At 39.9% G+C, this 18,152-nt stretch overlaps 1 protein-coding gene across 2 annotated transcripts in view; it reads left to right on the top strand.

Moving 5' to 3' along the window:
• AHR (aryl hydrocarbon receptor) overlaps positions 1–18,152 on the top strand; it is a 168,002-nt gene that overhangs the window by 56,845 nt on the left and 93,005 nt on the right. For both annotated transcript variants that reach the window (XM_089673179.1, XM_089673178.1), the window contains exon 2: positions 3,784–3,971. In XM_089673179.1, coding sequence (XP_089529305.1) covers positions 3,784–3,971 — 188 coding nt within the window. The remainder of the gene's footprint in view (positions 1–3,783; positions 3,972–18,152) is intronic.

Below are 18,152 nucleotides of genomic sequence, written 5' to 3'. Positions count from 1 at the left end.
TGAAAATGGCTGTGCACCGATGCTCTCCGTCCAACCTGATGGAGCTTGAGAGGTACTGCAAAGAAGAATGGGAGAAATTGCCCAAAAATAGGTGTGCCAATCGTGTAGCATCGTACTCAAAAGACTTGAGGCTGTAATTGGTGCTTCAAAAAAGTATTGAGCAAAGGCTGTGAATACTTATGTACATGTGATTTTTTTTTTTTTTTTCCGGTTTTTATTTTTAATAAATTGCAAAGATTTCAAAATGAACTTCTTTCACGTTGTCATTATGGCTGTAACATAACATGTGGCAAACGTTAAGCGCTGTGAATATGTTCTGGATTCTCTGTACCACACTACAACATCCTTTGGTGGGGTCAACATTACAATGTTTTCGAGAAGACAGCTACTTGACTTTTATTGCACTCAGGGACTCTTACGCCAGTAAATTTCAACGAGGGAAAAGAAGCTAGACATCACTTTCAGAGGAGGACTGGAGAGAGGCTCTGACTGTGATGCATAAAGGAACATGCAAAGTGTCTGTTCAGGACACAACTTTAAGGTATATTCCAGATGGTACAGAACCCCTGACCTTCTTCATAAAATTTACCCGACTGTTACTGAGCACTGTTGGAGGTGTGATAAGGGGACAGGCAATATGCTACATATTTGGTGGCCATGTCCTACCCTTCAGTCATGTTGGTCTAAAGTACATAACATAATTGCAAGGATCCTGACATTACCCCAACCCAATACCTCCTTCACCATTCAGCCACTATGAAGACCTTCTGCCACAAATTTTTGGCCATGCATTTACTCACGGCTGCTCGGATGTGCACCCCAAATCATTAGTGCATGCAGAAAGTACCATTTCTCAAGGAATGGAGCATTTGAGCAAACAAAATTGCCAAAATAGAGGAATTGATACATACTGCCCAGGACAATCTTCAGAAATTAACTTTTTTTGTTTTGTTTGTTCTTTGTCTGCTAATCCTAGGACTCGGGTTGACTAATACATACAACTCTGGCAGTTCTCTTGGGCACTATAAGCCACGGATGCACCAGAATATCACTCAAGACTTCTTTGGGTGTTCATGAGTTAAGAACCCCAGGGACCATTTTACAAGGTGCAACAGCAAATGCACAGAAAATTTTCACATTATAGCTGATTTACCCCTGTGCCCTCCTCAAATGATGAGACATCCATACTCTCTCTTGGCGCTCCATTCTGGCCATCTTCTTATTCTTCCTCTTGGTTCTAAATCTTCAGTTGCCTTGATTGTCCAACAAGAGATTATGTAACTTCCAGTCACTCATGGCATGCTGAAGCTGCATGCTAGCAGGCAGAGAACCAACTTTTTGGTCGAAACGACATATAGACCCTTCTGTCTTGAAAAGCTACCTGCAAGCAGGTTTTCAGAAAGAAACTTTAATTCCACTTTAATAGCTTTTAAATCTCAACATTTTGTGCCCCACCAATCTGGAGTAACTTTTACCATGTAGTTTCCAAACATTGGCTCCTGGAATTCCCCATTATAGTAACATTCCTTTGAACTTAATTGGAGGACATTACAAACATAAAGCAGGACTTGAATCTCCGTAATCTTTGTTCAAACAAAACTATATTGCTGTGTCATTGCTCACAAGACTGAGTTAGAGCACAGCCACTTTTTCTATGTCAGATACAGTATGCTGTAATGCTAATATATATATTTCTATTCAAATATATTCCTACACTCTCTTTTGCTAGTTGCTTCTGTATAAATACTATTTTACTAAATATGAATAAGTAAATATTTCATCATCAAGTAAGTTGTACAATCTGACTTCCTTTTTAGTTTAGTTCTCTCTGCCTTCTACAGTAACAGCTGAATGTTGGTGTTTGTGTGAGTTTGTAACACATAATGTAGACTGTAACAGTGAAAATACCTGTAAAATTCCTTCTCTGATACGAATGATAAAGCTTTTTCTGTCCTTATTTAACATAAGGTTAAACTACTGTTGTTTAATATATATTTTACATACTCGGGCTTCCTTCTAGCCATCTTATTTAATAGTAGGGATGGACAAATTCATATAGAATTCAGGAGCCTGTCAGGCCAGTTTCAGAGTAAACTAGAAATGGTGCCAGAAGGGATTTGTTTACAAACTTGGGTACTAGCTGTGACTAACTTGGGCACATTGTATAAATTCAGTTTGGCAAAAGGGCTACGTACAGTAATAGTTTCTGTGGACTCTTCCTACTAGGAAGTAGTAAAGGGAAGAGCCTCCATTGAAACTATGACTGCAAACAAATTCACTTGTGACAGCAGTGATTTTACATAGTTAAAGTATTTCTAAACCCAATAATAAAACGGTTCTTGTGATGTGGTGGCTGCATTAATTTTCACTTTTCAGGCTAAGGACATTTTCTGTACATACAGAAATAATATACCTTTAAATTGTGCCAGAAATGCAGTGTCCTTGTCACTTAAAAGAAAGCACAAAGAACCTTCTTTATTTTGTAATCCACTAGTCCAGTAATAGAGATGAAGAAATGTCTAGTACACACGATGAGAATATGGTTGTTTTTTTTTTTGTTTTGTTTTTTTTTTTGTTTGTTTAATCAGTACAGTACTCATCCATAGGAAAACCGAGCAACCAAGCCCACGAATGCTTGGAAACATGAAATTAATCTAGAAAGAGAAAGGGGGAGCAAAAACAATCTTCCTTTTACAAGGAAAATTTAGTTCTCTCTGCCTTGAAAGAAACCTAATTTTCAGGACATCAATATCTTTAATTGCATTAATGGAATGGTAATCTTATTGCTACACAATTTTGGTGTGTACGTGTGTATGTATGTATGTATATATATATATATATATATATATATCTATATCTGCTTTGTGCAGTGGGTCTTTTCGGCTTCTGGCCCCTCCCTCCTGCTGATTGCCCAAGGAGCAAGCAGCTTGCTATAGGGGCACTCCCATGCAGGCCCGCTCCCAAGCCACTGCTCTGCATATCCATTCACAAACAGAGCTGCGGCTCGGCCCCACCCCCCTATCTCCTCATTGGCTCACCAGCTGTGATTGACAACAGCATTAGTTAATGGCTCCTGCTCCTGTCTCAGCCAGTGAGGAAGGAGAGTCCCTGGAGAGCTGAGTCTCTTGTGTAAATTGGTTAATCGAGATAGGGGGTGGGGGGGGGGGGGGGTTGCAGAAGGTTTTTCACTTTCATGAATAGAATTGGTGCTCCTGGGTGTTGGGAAAGGGTTCAGTTGTGGAGGGGAGACTATGCAGTCAATTTGAAGTAGCATTTATATTTGTTTATATGTTATACATTTAAATCCTGATGGTGCTGCATTCCTGAACTTTCTATACATTCCCTATATGTATCCACTCATTTCTTGGTATTCAATCACCTATTCAAACATGGTTTTTGATGAGTATACAAGTGGGGTAATTTACTAAAGCTGTAAAGAAGGGGTTCTTAACCAGCAATTATACATACTCTTTAGGTATATGATGAAATAATGGGGTAAGGGACTAGATTTTTGACAAGTTGAAACAGGATTATAAAACCTAAAATCGCGAGAAGTAGTAAAATCAAATTGATGTGGTGTATTTTTGAATAAATATTCTAATGATTAAAAGTAATTAAGATGTTTTTGGAATGTATTGTACAGTCGAAAGATAATTTCACGCCATACTGTTTGTAGATATATCAGATAAACAGGTTTTGGGCTGTAGGGGGATGCATTTGGTATTTTCTGCAAAGAATATTGTTACTGATCAGATATTTATCTTTTTTTTTTCTTCTGGGTAGAGCCAAGCCAACACCGCCTGATGGAGTCAAGTCAAACCCGTCAAAGAGGCACAGGGACCGTCTCAATACCGAACTTGACAGATTAGCCAGCCTCTTGCCCTTCCCGCATGAAATCATATCTAAACTTGATAAACTTTCTGTGCTCAGGCTAAGTGTCAGTTTTCTCAGGGCCAAGGGCTTTTTTGAAGGTAAGTTACAACTTATGATTTTTTCAGATATGGGGTTTTGTTTTTTATATTAAACATTAGGAAAAAATGGAAAAACATCCGGAAATGTGATATTCTCATCAGACTTCAGAATGCTATTTCCCAGGATCAGACTTTAGATCAGTGGCAGAGTCCATTTAAACTTAAGGCCTATTGGTACCAGCTGACCCTCTATAGCTCAGGAAGATATGTTCTATTGAACTACAACCATGTTGAGCAATTTCCATAACATTGACAGCTCCAGCTTTGTACCATGCCCATTATGCTGTATTTTGTAGGTTGCTTCCAAACACAACCTTTCAAATCTGTAAACCTCTTTTAACATTTCCTTTTATCATCCTCATGTTACACTTAGATGAAATATGAAGGAAGTGGAGGAAATCACTTATAGTTTCCCTATGACTTGTTGAACTGCAATAATGTACACTGTTAGGTAATGTAGCTGCCCTGTGCAGGAACCAAATACTATGGGCAGTTCACCTTAAACATAGGGCGGAACTGTTGTTTAGACTTTTGTGTTTATAATCAAGGTGTGCATGTTCACAATAGGTTGAAAAAAATGTAATCTCCCAGGAATAATTACCTGAAGCCACTTTGTTATGTAACCTCCTGTGTAAGTATATACTGTACAGGGATTGTAATTTGTTGGCTAGGATGCAGGGACTCACTGACTGGCTCTATTTATTGCTGAAACTATAGCTGGAGCTAAGATGAAGCGGTCTGTGAATAACAGGATGCGAACAGGGGGCGTGTGAATTCCTGAGGAAAGTAAAATATAAATGTGCAATCGTATCATCTGGCTTGGAAGGAAGCCTATTTTTCTGCCAGTAACAATAGATATCTTTTTGAAAGAAAAACATTTTAATCTGAGTTGAAATAAGTTGAAGGCTGTTATTTAACCAGTTCATGTGTGTCCGGTTTAGATATTGTGATAAATTGATTTCACAGAAGGGAACTTAATTAGGAACACTGACAGAGATGTTGTATGATCAACTATATACTGGCTATCCAGTTCTGCACTGTAGAATATTACAAAATCATTGCAAGCTCCTTAGAAACTTTCCAGGAAAGAAAAATCACACAGTGGGTATGTAGTGGTGCACAAGGCCAGGCTGTAGGAACAGGGACACATAACACTGGAGGGAGGACCTTGTGCCTTGTTATTAGGGCTGGCGTCAAGAATCCGGTAAAGACAGATCACAGAGTGAAAGATGGCTGTGCCTGCACAGCAAGAGTTAATTGCTCATTTAGTTGTAAGGGACACAAAAGTTCTGACATCATCAAGACCAGTGCAGAATCCATAGTCCTGTACTGGATATGAGGAGGCCAATGGACAGTCCACCACTGGAGTGTAGGGGAGCGCCATCTACTGGAAGAGTGGAAGGTCAAGTAAGTAAGCTTCTCCTGTTGACTGAAGAAAAGAGCAGGTAACTCTTGCAGTGTGGGTGTAGCCTCACTGCACAGATAATTTTTTATAGTTTCCCTGAGTTGGGCTTTAAATTTCAGGATTAGATTAGGGGTAGGCTAAATTTAGAAGTTGGGCATTTGGACAACATCATTTTTTTTTTATTTTTTTTTTAAATCTATTTTTGCCACTGACCACCCCATACTGAAAACTGTCACTACTACTTCCCAGTACTGAAAGCTAATCGACTGTCAGTTGCTGTCTTTGGTGCACTTTTTATTCTTAGCTGAGATTTCAAATTTGAAACATATACTTGCTTATATATGCATTTTATTTGTGTTTCTTTGAAAGTTGAACTAGCCTTCAATGCCTTAAAATAGGAAAGTTAGTGAAATGAAATAAAGCTGAAGGACTTACAAGAAAAAAAGAGAGCATTTTCCATCCATATTCCTTTAGCTTACCAAGTTTTAATTTAGAAGCAGCTGCCTCCTAGCTACAGCCTCCAGAGGATATATGACCTGGTTTTCTTTCTCCTGCTGAGAGCTATGAAACAGACTGGTGGCGTTTCATATGCTTTGAAGTACAGTCCAAGTATTTATCAATGAAAGCTTAATTTGGTGTTGTGCTGCAAGCTTTTACTGAGTCAAGGTATTCCCCTGCGTCACAGAGTGTAGCCAGTTACTAGGTAAAATTAAGACCGTATTGATTGAGCATAGTGTTATAATGATTGATTTTTGCATGCTTTCAAAGTAAATGGCTGTTATGTGCTTGTAAATAATCGATCTGCTTGGGACTGATTTCTGAAAACTGAGACTAAGGAAAAAGAGAGCTATCAGATACTTGGTCTCTAAAAGGTCACTGTGGTTTCTCCTGCTTGCAGTTATCACAACGGTGTTCTGTAGTAAAATATGGGCTGGCAGGGTAGTGCCCCGATGGTGACTAGGTAACTTGCATTCGAAAATGTCACATGCCAGAGGCACCAGTAGCTCTGTAAGACAATAAAGCTCAGGTTCAGACTCCAACCTTGCCAGTTGGAAGGTATTATGCAACATCTTCTACAGAGTGCTAGTAATTTATGTATTTTTTTACTATAGGATTGCTTTACCTATCCTGTTGAAGTGGTCTCTTGTGCTGGTCAAATGACCAAATGCAAAGATAGCTGCTGATTCAAAAAACTTTTTCAACACATTCCTTCGACAGAAGTCCATCAAGAGATTGACTTCTGTCAAGCAGGGATGCTCACACACTTATTGAAATTTGCTGAACCAGCAAAATTTGGATCAGTGTATAGTCAGCTTTAGTATGCTACGGAGAAATGGCAAATGTTTGCTTGTATTTGCTTACCGTTATGCAGATTTCTTGCAGATTTCTTGCAAGTGCAACTAAAAATATGTTTTGTGGAGGAAAAATTGACCGGTGTAAAGTGCTGCTCAAACTGTTGGCGCATTATAAATCCTGAACAATATCAATAATAATATCAAGGGGAACATTAAGATAAAGAGCATTGTAGACTTTCGGAAACCATTCTTCCATTTCACATTGGGCGGACTCCCATCAAGCAGATATACCTGCTCAGTGGGGGATTTGTCTGCTGATCCCAATCCACTTTGAGCAGGAGGATGACAGGTATGTGTCTGCACTGCTTGTGCAGAACAGACACAGCCCTCTGTCCTCTATGGGGCGGTCAGATGTAACCAGATTTATTTAGCTTTGCAGTGTTGGCTGTTGGGTTTGATTCTTCCACTGGCATGGGCTTATTTTCTGCATTGAAGAGACCATGCATTCTGATTAAAAACCCCAATTCCATGTGTGGAAATGCAGCCCCAAACCCGAAGAAACATTTACCATTCTTCACTTTTACGTTCAGGCAGTTGTCCTTATGTCACTCTCCAAACCTTTAGCAAACAAACTACCTTCTGTTACAGCTAAGTATTTCAAATTTGGACTCATCAGTCTAGAGCAGCCTTTCTCAACCAGGGTGGGGTGCCTTGAGGTTTCTTCAGGGGTGCCGTGGCAAAATGTCTAAAAATTGCCCAAAACTTGTATACAAGCCAGTGGGTGGAAAAAGGCTGTCTTTTAGTTACACAAAGCCACAGGTTTTCATTGTTCACCATTAAGACTTTCTAGCCACTAGCGTCCTGAGAACCAATGACATCAGTTGATAAGGAGGATGTCAGCTGCCTGCACAGAATCCTTGTTTGACCCTCCTCTGCCCCTCTTCATCAGTGCTGGGGTCACATTAGCTCAGTGATGGAGAAACCTGAGGGAGAAGAGAAACCCTGGAATACTAGTCTGTCCGTGTGCAAAAATGTATTTTGGAAGAATATATCACCTCTAATGTTTGGTGTCCTGCATGTGTGGATGTTGCTGTGTGGATGTTGCTGCGTTATCTAAATCTATTAGAATAGTTTTTCACATTTAAGAATGGGGTGCCCTTTTAAAATTATGGACAGTCTTGAGGCACCCCATTTTAGAATGAGGGGCCTCGGGACTGTCCATAATTTTTAAAGGGTGCCTTGATTGAAAAAAGGTTGAGAAACACTGGTCTAGAGCACCTGCCTCCATTTTTATGCACACCAGTTCTTGTATTTCTATACATAGGTGGCCTTGCTTCTATGTTGGAGTTATGGCTTTTTAGCTGCCAGTCTTCTACGAAGATCACTTCTGATCAGACCTTCCTAGAGTGTACAAAGTGTACCAGAGCTGTACTGGTTTCTGCCAAGTCTGAGCAGATGGCGCTACTGGACATCTTCTGATTGTGAAGGGAAGCATGATTTGTCTTTACAAGTTTTCTTGGCTGAGCACTGTTTTGTTTTTTGGTCCTCAAGGTTGATTTTTCTTTGAACTTTCAAAAAAGAGAGCTTGAACAGCACATCTGCAAACGCCTGTCTTCCTTGTAAGTTCTGCATGTGGGACCTTGTTGATGCAGTAAGACCAGCCTTCTCTTGTTGTGCTCAGTGTTGGCATTTTGTAAGATTTTTATTTTTTTTATATTTTACTGCCATCAGTGACCTTAAGTTGTCAGTAGAACCTAGTCTTTTCTTGCCCAGTTTCATTCCTCCAAAATAGATTGTATTTGGGGACAAACTAGTCAGGGGAAATTGGGAGGATTTCAGTATGGCCTGCTCCAAATTCAAAATTCTGTGCTGTCCGTTCCAGTAGCTTTACTAACACGAGTCACAGAATTTTACAAAGTTGCAATAATTAAAAAAAAAAAAATCTACTTCCAGTTTGTAGATAAAGAAAGTGGAGGTAATAAAGACCTACTCAAGCTTAGCATACAGAGAAAGCCAGAGTGTCTCTCTGTGTAGATTGTGCAACAGGTTGTCATGTTTGCAGCTGATAACTTCTCTCCTACCCCTTTTTCTTCTGAAAGTGAGTAGCTTTCTCTGATAGATACCTGCTCCCACTTTCACATTTCTCACCTAGGTGAGAATTGCTGTAGTTGACACCCCCACCCCCACTTCCAGAAGGTCTGAGAACACAGCACATCTCGCACAGTGGGGAGCCAGCTGTGAAACAGAAGGAAGTCACAATCAGCTTCCCACAGTCAAGATGCTGACACTGGGGATTTGAAGACCAGAGAAGAAGAAGCAGCATGGGTGAAGACCATGCTGGACGCTGGTAACTGTTTATTAAAAGTTATCAGCTACAGTATTTGTAGCTGATGACTTTTGATTTTTTTAAAAAATGACCATAGCTTTTCTTTAAATGTGGTGGCTGCATATTTATTTTAACCTAGTGACTTGGCCAGCAAGACACTTCCTGTCTTAGAGAGTCACCACTTCACTGGAAGAACAATGGAGACACCTCTGAACATCAACATTGTCACTCTGGGGGACGAGCGGTGTTAGATGCATTAGCAGATTTAGATGCACTTGACAAATCAAATTCAAACTCCAGCTAACATTTTTTAAGCAGTTACAGAAACAGTGGTGGGATAAAGGTTTTACAGAAATGAATAAAAGCTGACTGTTGTAAGCACCCCTGTCAGTGCTTAATGGTATCTTCACTCCATTATTGCTACTTTTGCTGGACAGTTTGGTACGGAATTTGAAAAATAATAGACTTGGGCCTATTTCACAGCAGCTGTAGCTCATGCAAGAGCAGTCTGAACAGCAAACGTTTATGAAAGTTTCAGCAAATGTTTGGAAAGCTTTCAACAAGCTTCGAGCAGCTTTCTCTAGACCTTTAAATTGCCTTTCAGCTCCTGTTTGGAAGTGTTATACACAGATCCTAACAGTAGTGCTAATTGTCACTTAAAAACTGGAGCTGACTGGTACTTTAATGTTTCAACAAAGCTTGCTGAAAGCTATGCAAATACTTTGTAAAAGCTTCACACTGCTCTTGTGCAAGCTGAGGACTGTGTGAAACAAGTCTAAGGCCCCTTTCACACGGGCGTTCCATATATCCGTTTTGTCATCTGTCTGTTTGCGGATGAAAAACGGACACCCATGTATTTCTATGGACTAGCGGATGTAAATGGATGATCATCTATTTACATCCGTTAACATGTTTTGGTTTTTTTTGAACGTAAGAAAACCCTCTTTTTGTTCTGTTAAAAAGACGGATCGGATGTAAACCAGATGAAAAAACGGATGAAAAACTGATGTGAACTGGTCCGTGTTTTTTTTTTTTTTTTTACTTAACTGATGAAAACAACTGAACGCCCGTGTGAAAGGGGCCTAAGCAGGCAGTAAACCAGGTGAAAACAAAAAAAATGCCCAAAAAAAGGAAACGCAGTCACCACATTTAAAAAACAGTAAACTGGTGCTGTATTGAAATTCGAATACTTGTTTCTAATGCTAATGTTTCAGATTACATTATGGGGAACTGATATGGTGTATTGGTACCATTTGGCATAGCTGTACTTCCCTTTTTGTGGTCTAGATGGAAAAGATCATAGGTTTCTATTTTACATTGCTGAGTACTGATAAAGCAATTTTAGATTAGTTGTGTTTTTTTTGTGTGTTTGGGCATAGCTCCTTTACAGAGCATTGGTTGCCCTGGCCTCTTTTTAGAGCCTGTATTCAGTTGCTTTTTATATTCTTCTTTATTATTTGTGGACTGTTTTTTCTGATTTGATGTGCTGTCCAACTCTCTGTATTAAATGATTGTTAGATTGACTTCTAAATTAATATTACAATCTCTGGCCCTGGACACGTGATGAGATGTTTTAGGAAACCACATGGCTTTGTTCAGAAATACCACAGAATGCGTTGCTGGAGGAGCACTTTGTGCAGTGAACCAGAAGGACTGAGTGATTGTGTCTAGGGAATGCTTTTAAAGGAAAGCAAGAAGAATATGGAATTATTGGCCTCTGTGCACAATACTTTTACATGCTTCACAATCAGCCCTGTGTTCAGGCAGAAACATTCTCATACCGGCATCCTAGAAATATGAGAAATCTAGGCAAACAAAAATGAGTTGTTTAATGCTGGCAGTGAGCTGCATGCATTTCTGTCTGTGTAGAAGTCATTACAAAGAATGCTTTGTTTAACATTCCTCCTTCTCATACAGTGACTGCAAGTTGTAGCATGTTCCTGTTCATCCATGAGACTCTTTACAGGGTTTTTTTGTCTCTAGGACCACTGTAGCTGCTTTATTTATACAGTGTCTTCCTATCCTATAAAACATTTTCAACTTCCTCTAAATATTTTTAAAAGTAACAATTGGTATATCAGCATTTTTTAAAGTTATTTGTGGGTTTGCCAGTGACATGACATTTACAACAATTTAAGGATAACAACTCTTGTATAAGGCAGGCCATACATGTTTTATTCCCCCCCCCCCCCCCAACCAGTGGTTAAAAAAAAAAAAAAAATTAACTGAATACATCCAGAGTGTGAATGGGGGAATTACTCGCATTGCGCTGTTGTATTCTACCTGTGGGGAGCCTTCTCTGCCGGCAGAATACAGTGATCAGTGTTTCTGGCTATGGCCAGCGCCACTGATTGTTCGGGAAAAACCAGACAGATCGGTTGTACACAAGTCGATCGATAGGTCGGCTCTTGTACAATTCGCTAGCCCATACAAGGGTTGAAATTTCACTGGTCCCTGCTGAACCAGCTGAATTTCGATCTCTGTTTTGCAGGTTTTAGCCAATAATCTGAGGGAAATATCTCAGCTGCCTGCTTGTTACAGCTATTAACTGGCTCACCTTTTAATTATCTGAAATAAGGTGGAATATAAGCCACTTTGACAGGAGGCAGGGGCAGGTTTCATGGTTTTCTTTGAACCCAAGAAAATAAATATTATTGCTGCTTACATGTCCTTAAAAGTGGTGGCTGCGTTAGTTTTCTTTTTTCAGGAAACCGTGTTAACTGATAAATTGATAACCGTGCAAAAGAGGCAAAACGCAGAAAGTATGATCAGCTCCCAAGATTTCTGAAAGAATTTTTTTTTTTCACAGTTATCACAAAACATGTTCAAGTGCATATTGAACAGACCAAAAGGAAACAAATAGAAAAAGTTCATATTAGGGTTTGCATGCTTTTTAGAAGAACTGGAGTGGTCTTTTTGTCTTTAGCAGTATGGCAGTGATTGTTAGACAGAATTAGCTGGTTACTGGTTAATTGCAATTATTGAACAGAGTTGTTCTTTGTTAAAGCTGATTACTGTTTATTTCTACATGTGGCCTTTTATACAGCCATGGGTAACGTGGGAAGTAAGGCTAGGTTCACATCTATGCAGGTGGTTGCTGGTGTGAGAATCGCAGCGATTCCCACACCCTCAGTCAAAGTGCACAGGTCTGCCATTCATTCTGAATGGGACCCCCACGCATCTAACAATGCAGCACGTTTGTGAGTGCAGGAACTGCAGGGAAATCGCATGGTCAAAATCACCATGCGATTTCCCTGCGACTGCGTTCTTAAAAAGGTGCAGGAACTCAAATGAATGGGCTGCTGTGCCCACACAAACGTGATGAATAGGTGCAGGAACTCATCCAGGATCCCTCTGCCTGTTCCTCTGGGTTCAGGAGTGTGTTGCATACAGAGTGCAGAGTTCAGGAGTGCACTGTGTGTACAGGCTGCAAAGGTCAGGACTGCATAACTCATTGGTCACTTATACAAAAAATGATTCCCTTTTTCCCCCAGATCGCCCCCTTCCCCTGTACAGAATTCTCCTCCAACCCCCAAATCCTCCTCCTTGACAGTACCTAATAGGTGAGCATCTGCAGCTTGCCTCGCTAGGAGAGTGGAGAGTGTAGCTGCGAAGCAGACACGGGCTTCAGGAGGTGCTGCTGCAAGACCAGTGCTGCTGTGTGCATCCCCTGCCCCCTCCTCTGCTTTCATTGTTATTATTATTATTCTACAGGATTTATATAGCACCAACAGTTTGCTAAGCGCTTTACAATAGAATGGGAGACAATACAGCAACAATACAGTTCAATACAAGAGGGAAAGGAGGGCCCTGCTCCTTGGAGCTTACAATCTAGGAGGGGCGGGGCAAGGAGGGTTCAGTGCAACCTTCAGGAGAGGAGCCTGTCACTGCTAAACACAGAAGTTGGGCCTCTTTGTTTAGAAGTGACAGTAGCGAGCGGCAAGCACAGAGTTCCGCCATGTTCTGGCTAAAAAACAAAAACCCCTGACCTTTTAATGGGAATCTTTTGATGCACGATAGTAGGCGTGGGGGTTGGGATTGGAAAAAAACTAAAGTCCCTTGTAAATTGTACTTGGGTTTCTTTACTTTGAAGGGATGGTCGTTATGGCTTCCTGTATTTAATTATAACTTGATGAAAGAAAAATGTTGCCGTTTTTGGGCCTGAAGTTGTTTGTGGAAAGATTTGTTTTCTTTTTACTATTACTGGACTCTAGACCCAAAATATGTACTCGGTGGATGGCTGATATACAGCACCTCCCCTGTCATCAGGTACCTCACTATTCCCATTGTTTGGTAAACAGTCTTACTTAGCAATGGCTGAAAGCATTCCACACAACTGCCTCCTTTTCAAATGGGGCCATTTTATTTATCTTATTTGCACACACATTTTCACTGTGCTCAGCAGTATTGTACAGTTAACATTCCGACACAATAACATACAAATTTACTAGAGAATTTATTCAGCATATATTCAATACCTCATGGTACAGCGCTGAGCAAACTGGCGCTATATAAATCCTGTATAATAATGGTACAAATAGTTTTCTTTGCTTCTTGTGCTACTCTTCCTGAACCTCATTACTTGCTTTGTTTCTGTAGATTGAAGTTTCACTTTAAAGGGGGTGTTCTAACTTTTTACAGTATTTTCACTGAACTATATCTAATCTGCTGAGGTTTGCATTGTCATGCCTTGCGTGAGGTGCAAATGTGTATGTACAGGCAGAATTTTTTTTTTAGCAATGCAGTGATCCTCCGTAGCCCATGGAAACCTCTCATTACGTCCATTTGAGAATAATAGAGTATTTCTGGTTGGTTGATATGACTAAAGTGCACACTGTGCTTTTACATTAATAAATGAAAGCTGAACTCCAGGCACAGACTTTCTGTGAATTCTTTTGTACAAAAAAAATAAGTTACTTTTGCTTATGTGTTGTAAAGTTGGCTGCTGTGTACTGTGAAATCCACTTTTTTATTTATGCCAGATACTACAACTATTATTGCTGTACTTCTTGTTTGCTGCGGCTCTCATACAGGGAAGTGATTGTGTGGTAGCCATCCCCCTCTTCCTTTCTCCTTTCCCAGAGCTGCTTGTATTCTGTAAAAAAAAAAAAAATTCCCAAAATACAAAGCGTTCTGTAAAAGGACAGGAAGAGAGGGGGCATCTAAATGTTATATCTTCCCTGTAGGAGAGCCGCAGCTCTCGTAACTAAAGCTTGGGATTCATATATAGCACTAGCAGTTTGCATAGCACTTTTTTCCAATATAAAGGGAGTCAGTACAGTACTATTCAGGAGAAAAGAATTGGGAAGGCCCTGCTTGTGGGAGCTTACACTAGGAGAAAGCAATACAAAATGTTGCTGTGTGGGGATGATTTGAAGAAAGTAAAGATTCAGTTGTTAAGAAGCAGCGATAAGCTTCATTGAGGAGTTGAGTTTTTGGAGATTGCCTAAAAGTGAACATTGTAGGAAATAGCCAGGCAGATTGGGGTAGGGACTTCCCGAGGATGCGAGAGAGGAAGTATAGATGTCCTTGAGTTGATGAGGGAGCTTGAGAGCAATAGGATGCATATCCAGAGACCTAATATTTTGGGGGTCAAGCAGAATGGCTAACTTTTACTGGGGGTCCTAGAAAAATAGTTAATGGTTGTACGAGCAGTGATGCAGAAGTGGTGAATGCTTCCCATCTTTCACAAAGTGTATGTGAATATTACCCTAGTTCAAGTGGAACTTTAGGTTAAACAAAATTGTGAGCAGGCAGGGATTTTAATGCAGAAGACACATGCTTTGTCTCTTCTGCATTTAACTGCATTAAAGTTGCTTACCTGCCTGTCCTCCTCTGTACAGTGAGCTGTACAAGTTCAGCAATGCTGAATCTGACTGAAATCCCACACATGCATGGGAGTGATGTCATCCCCACCCAGGCCAATGACAGTGGCCTGTGATCTGTGATTGAAGCCACCTGCAAAGATGTGAGCGGCTGGGCAGGGAGTGGGGGGAAGACTCATGGCTGGAGCAGAGGTGAATATAGTTCAGCTTTCATTTCCATCTGGGACTGTCAGTTTTATTTAGAGTGGGAACCTCAAATATTTTTAATTTTAGTTATCTGTTTGTGTTTTTTTAACTCATGAAAGTAATAGGCCATTGAAGTAACAGGACAAGTTTGGGTGATCCATCATTTACATAAAGACATGCGATGAAAATCACAACATGAAAACCTTTCTAGAACCTACGGCCATTTCCATTAGCTTTTGTGCTGCTAAAAAAAAATGGAAACTTTTCTGGCATTTTCCAGAACTGACTGTATGAAAGCCACATGTTCAGTTTATTTTTTTAATTTAATGACAGCGTGGTAAAGCTTTGAAGAGACAGAATAGCTTTGTAAAATATTCAGAAAAGTCAAGCAGATTAAAATGCAGTTGGCTGGCTTTGAGAAGAAATTACTGGAAATGATGATTTTCCATAGAATGAAGGAATAATTTTGATATTTACTCACCAAGTCTCATCAGAATCCAAACTTATATTTTTTTTTCTTCTAGATTTAAAACACACATTAATTTGATTTCATGCAGCTGGTATGAAATTAAAAATAGATTTCATTACACTTTTCTTTTAGTGTCCTGTTGGGGAGATTTTCCCATTGCTGTCTCCATCCTGGAGACATAACAGGAAATGAGGAAATCTCACCAAACAGGGAAGACCTCTTAAGCTGGCCTAACATGGCTTAGTTTTTTTTTTGTTCAGCCAGCATGCTGAATGAAAAAAACTGAATCAACACCCCATCCACACATTCAAGGGGGGTGTGGGAATCCTCCCCACTGTGTCATTGTATTCTGTGGGACTCCACTGTCAGAATACACTGATCAGCACTGCAGCCTATTGGCTACAGTACTGATTGAACTAAAGTATTCCAGTAAGCCTGTTCATGAGCCATCACTCAGGGGAGCAGCTGCTCCCGAACAGGACCAGCCATAGATGGATTGAAATTTGGGACTGGCTGAATTTATTTCCATTTATGACCATCTTTAGACAATTGTCACCAGATCAGGTTTCCCATTAGAAGAATTCTCTTTACTCCCTTTGTCTATAAAATGTTGTTTTTTTCTATCACCTTTTATCCCAGTGACAATGGTCACTACGACAGACATCTCTTGAGTGTTCTTTAAAGTATCCAAAGTGTAAATGAAATGTGGGCTTTTTATATACTTTAAAGCGGAACTACAGAGCATCTACGCACCACAAAGCAAAAATGCTATTTTATTAATTTTGTAATATTCAAAGGAAACTCCTCCATCCATGTCTCCATGCTTTATTTTGCTGAGAAATCACTTTGAAAACAACCCTCTAGCATTTCTGACCATGGCCATCTTAAGTAAGGGCAGATGATGCATGTAGCATTAACTTCCTAGAATCCATCTGCACTTAGTTCAAACATACAAGCAGGATGGTGTGCTTCGCTGAGAAAACCCCTCCTTCCCTCCAGAAGACTTCTAGGCTGTATGACATCATTTGTCTAGGCAGGAAACCAGGAAGCAACTGAAGAAACAAACAATAAAAAATAGTTTAAATCAAGTAAATATGATATCCATTCCTGTCTATTTACAAACACTATCAGCATAAGGATTAAAAATAGTCAATGTTGATTGAGAGAGTGAGGTTCCACTTTAAACTATCACATAGCCTCCAGTTTTCCTAACATTCCTAGCGGTAATCCCGAGTGTGGCTCGGGGTTAATTTACAGTTCCAAAAGCGGTAACCCCGAGCCACACTCGGGATTATATTGTAGTGCTTGTCCTGCGATCCCCCGATCCTTACCTTGTCCTGCGATCCCCCGATGTCCTCCCACTATGTCCTCTGACCATGTACTCCAGCTGATGCCGGCATCCGTCTTCCGGGTTCCCTTCCCTGCTAGTGTCGTTACGCAGGGGGGCGGAACCGGCGGGAGATTAAAAAAAGTAAAAATATGACATACACACAATACATTGTAATCTATTAGTATTACATTACTGTATCAAACCATTTCACTTAAATTTTGTTCCTAGTGCTTTGTCCTGTGCCCTGCCTGCACTTTTACCGTTCTTTCTGCCTGGAAACTTGAACGTCCATGGCATCCAAAAAGTGTCCCTTTATGTCAAAAGCGGTTTTAGACCAGCTAGAGAACAGTGAATTAGAATCACTTGCAGAATTGAGTGATGATTCGTGGGGAAATTCGTCATCAGACACTGAAAACGATTCTGCGACTGAGCTTAGCGATGTCTGAACTTGGTGATGTATTTTAAATTTCAGTGTTTTTGGTTTGATTACATTACTGAATTAAATTCATTAGTATTATTATTTTTTATAATTATTTATTATATTATTTATGATTTCGTGTTTCATACTTTATCATACCCAGGATGTTTATTAGACTCTTGTTTGGACAGATTTAAGTGAGTTATTTCTAAGAATTACAGGCCTACAATATAAAACAACAAATTTCCATGCAAAACGATGTACCGCTTTGACATTCAAAAATATTGGTTAGTTAGACCGCCAGGGAGGTTAATGCAGTGTAGTAAATGTGATAGGGAAACATGAACGACCTATACTTGTAACTTGACTGGGATATTCTGCAGACAACTGGCAGTTTCAGTAGGGAGTCAGCAATGGTAGCTCCCAAGAATGACGTAAAATAAAGCTTTTACAAACCTGGTCAAATCAAACTGAACATATGAAGGAAAAATGCATAAATGGACAATATTAGTGGAAACCGCATGGTAAAACATTCAACAGACTAAGATATAGTCAGCTGATATATTCAAATCTCAACTATTCTTGTTATTTTTGCCAGGAAGTATGGAAGTGTCTGATGTTCAGGCTGCAAATGAGTCTTGGTGTAAGGACAAGAGTAGAATTTTTGTACTATTTAAGAACCAGCGACTTGTTTGTATTTGGCTGCTGCTTCTGTAAACAATGGCAGAGAAAATACTTGCTTTAAAGAGAAATTGAACTATGGCAGCTGTGCCCAGAAATGGCAGGCAGAGGTGAAATAACTAGTTGCTAGTATTGTCTGTGGAGACAGCCATATTGATAGAGGTAGGGCTTTTCTTCCACATTTCAGAACTTCAGACAACAAAAAATAGTGAGCACTACAATTGAGATCACCAAATCTCCTGTCAC

Source organism: Staurois parvus, unplaced genomic scaffold (genome assembly GCF_062004578.1).
Source record: "Staurois parvus isolate SC_StPar_1 unplaced genomic scaffold, SC_StPar_1.0 ptg000136l, whole genome shotgun sequence".
Lineage (NCBI taxonomy): Eukaryota > Metazoa > Chordata > Amphibia > Anura > Ranidae > Staurois > Staurois parvus.
Note: the sequence above shows the minus strand (reverse complement) of the source record. Positions and strands in the feature narration are given on the sequence as shown.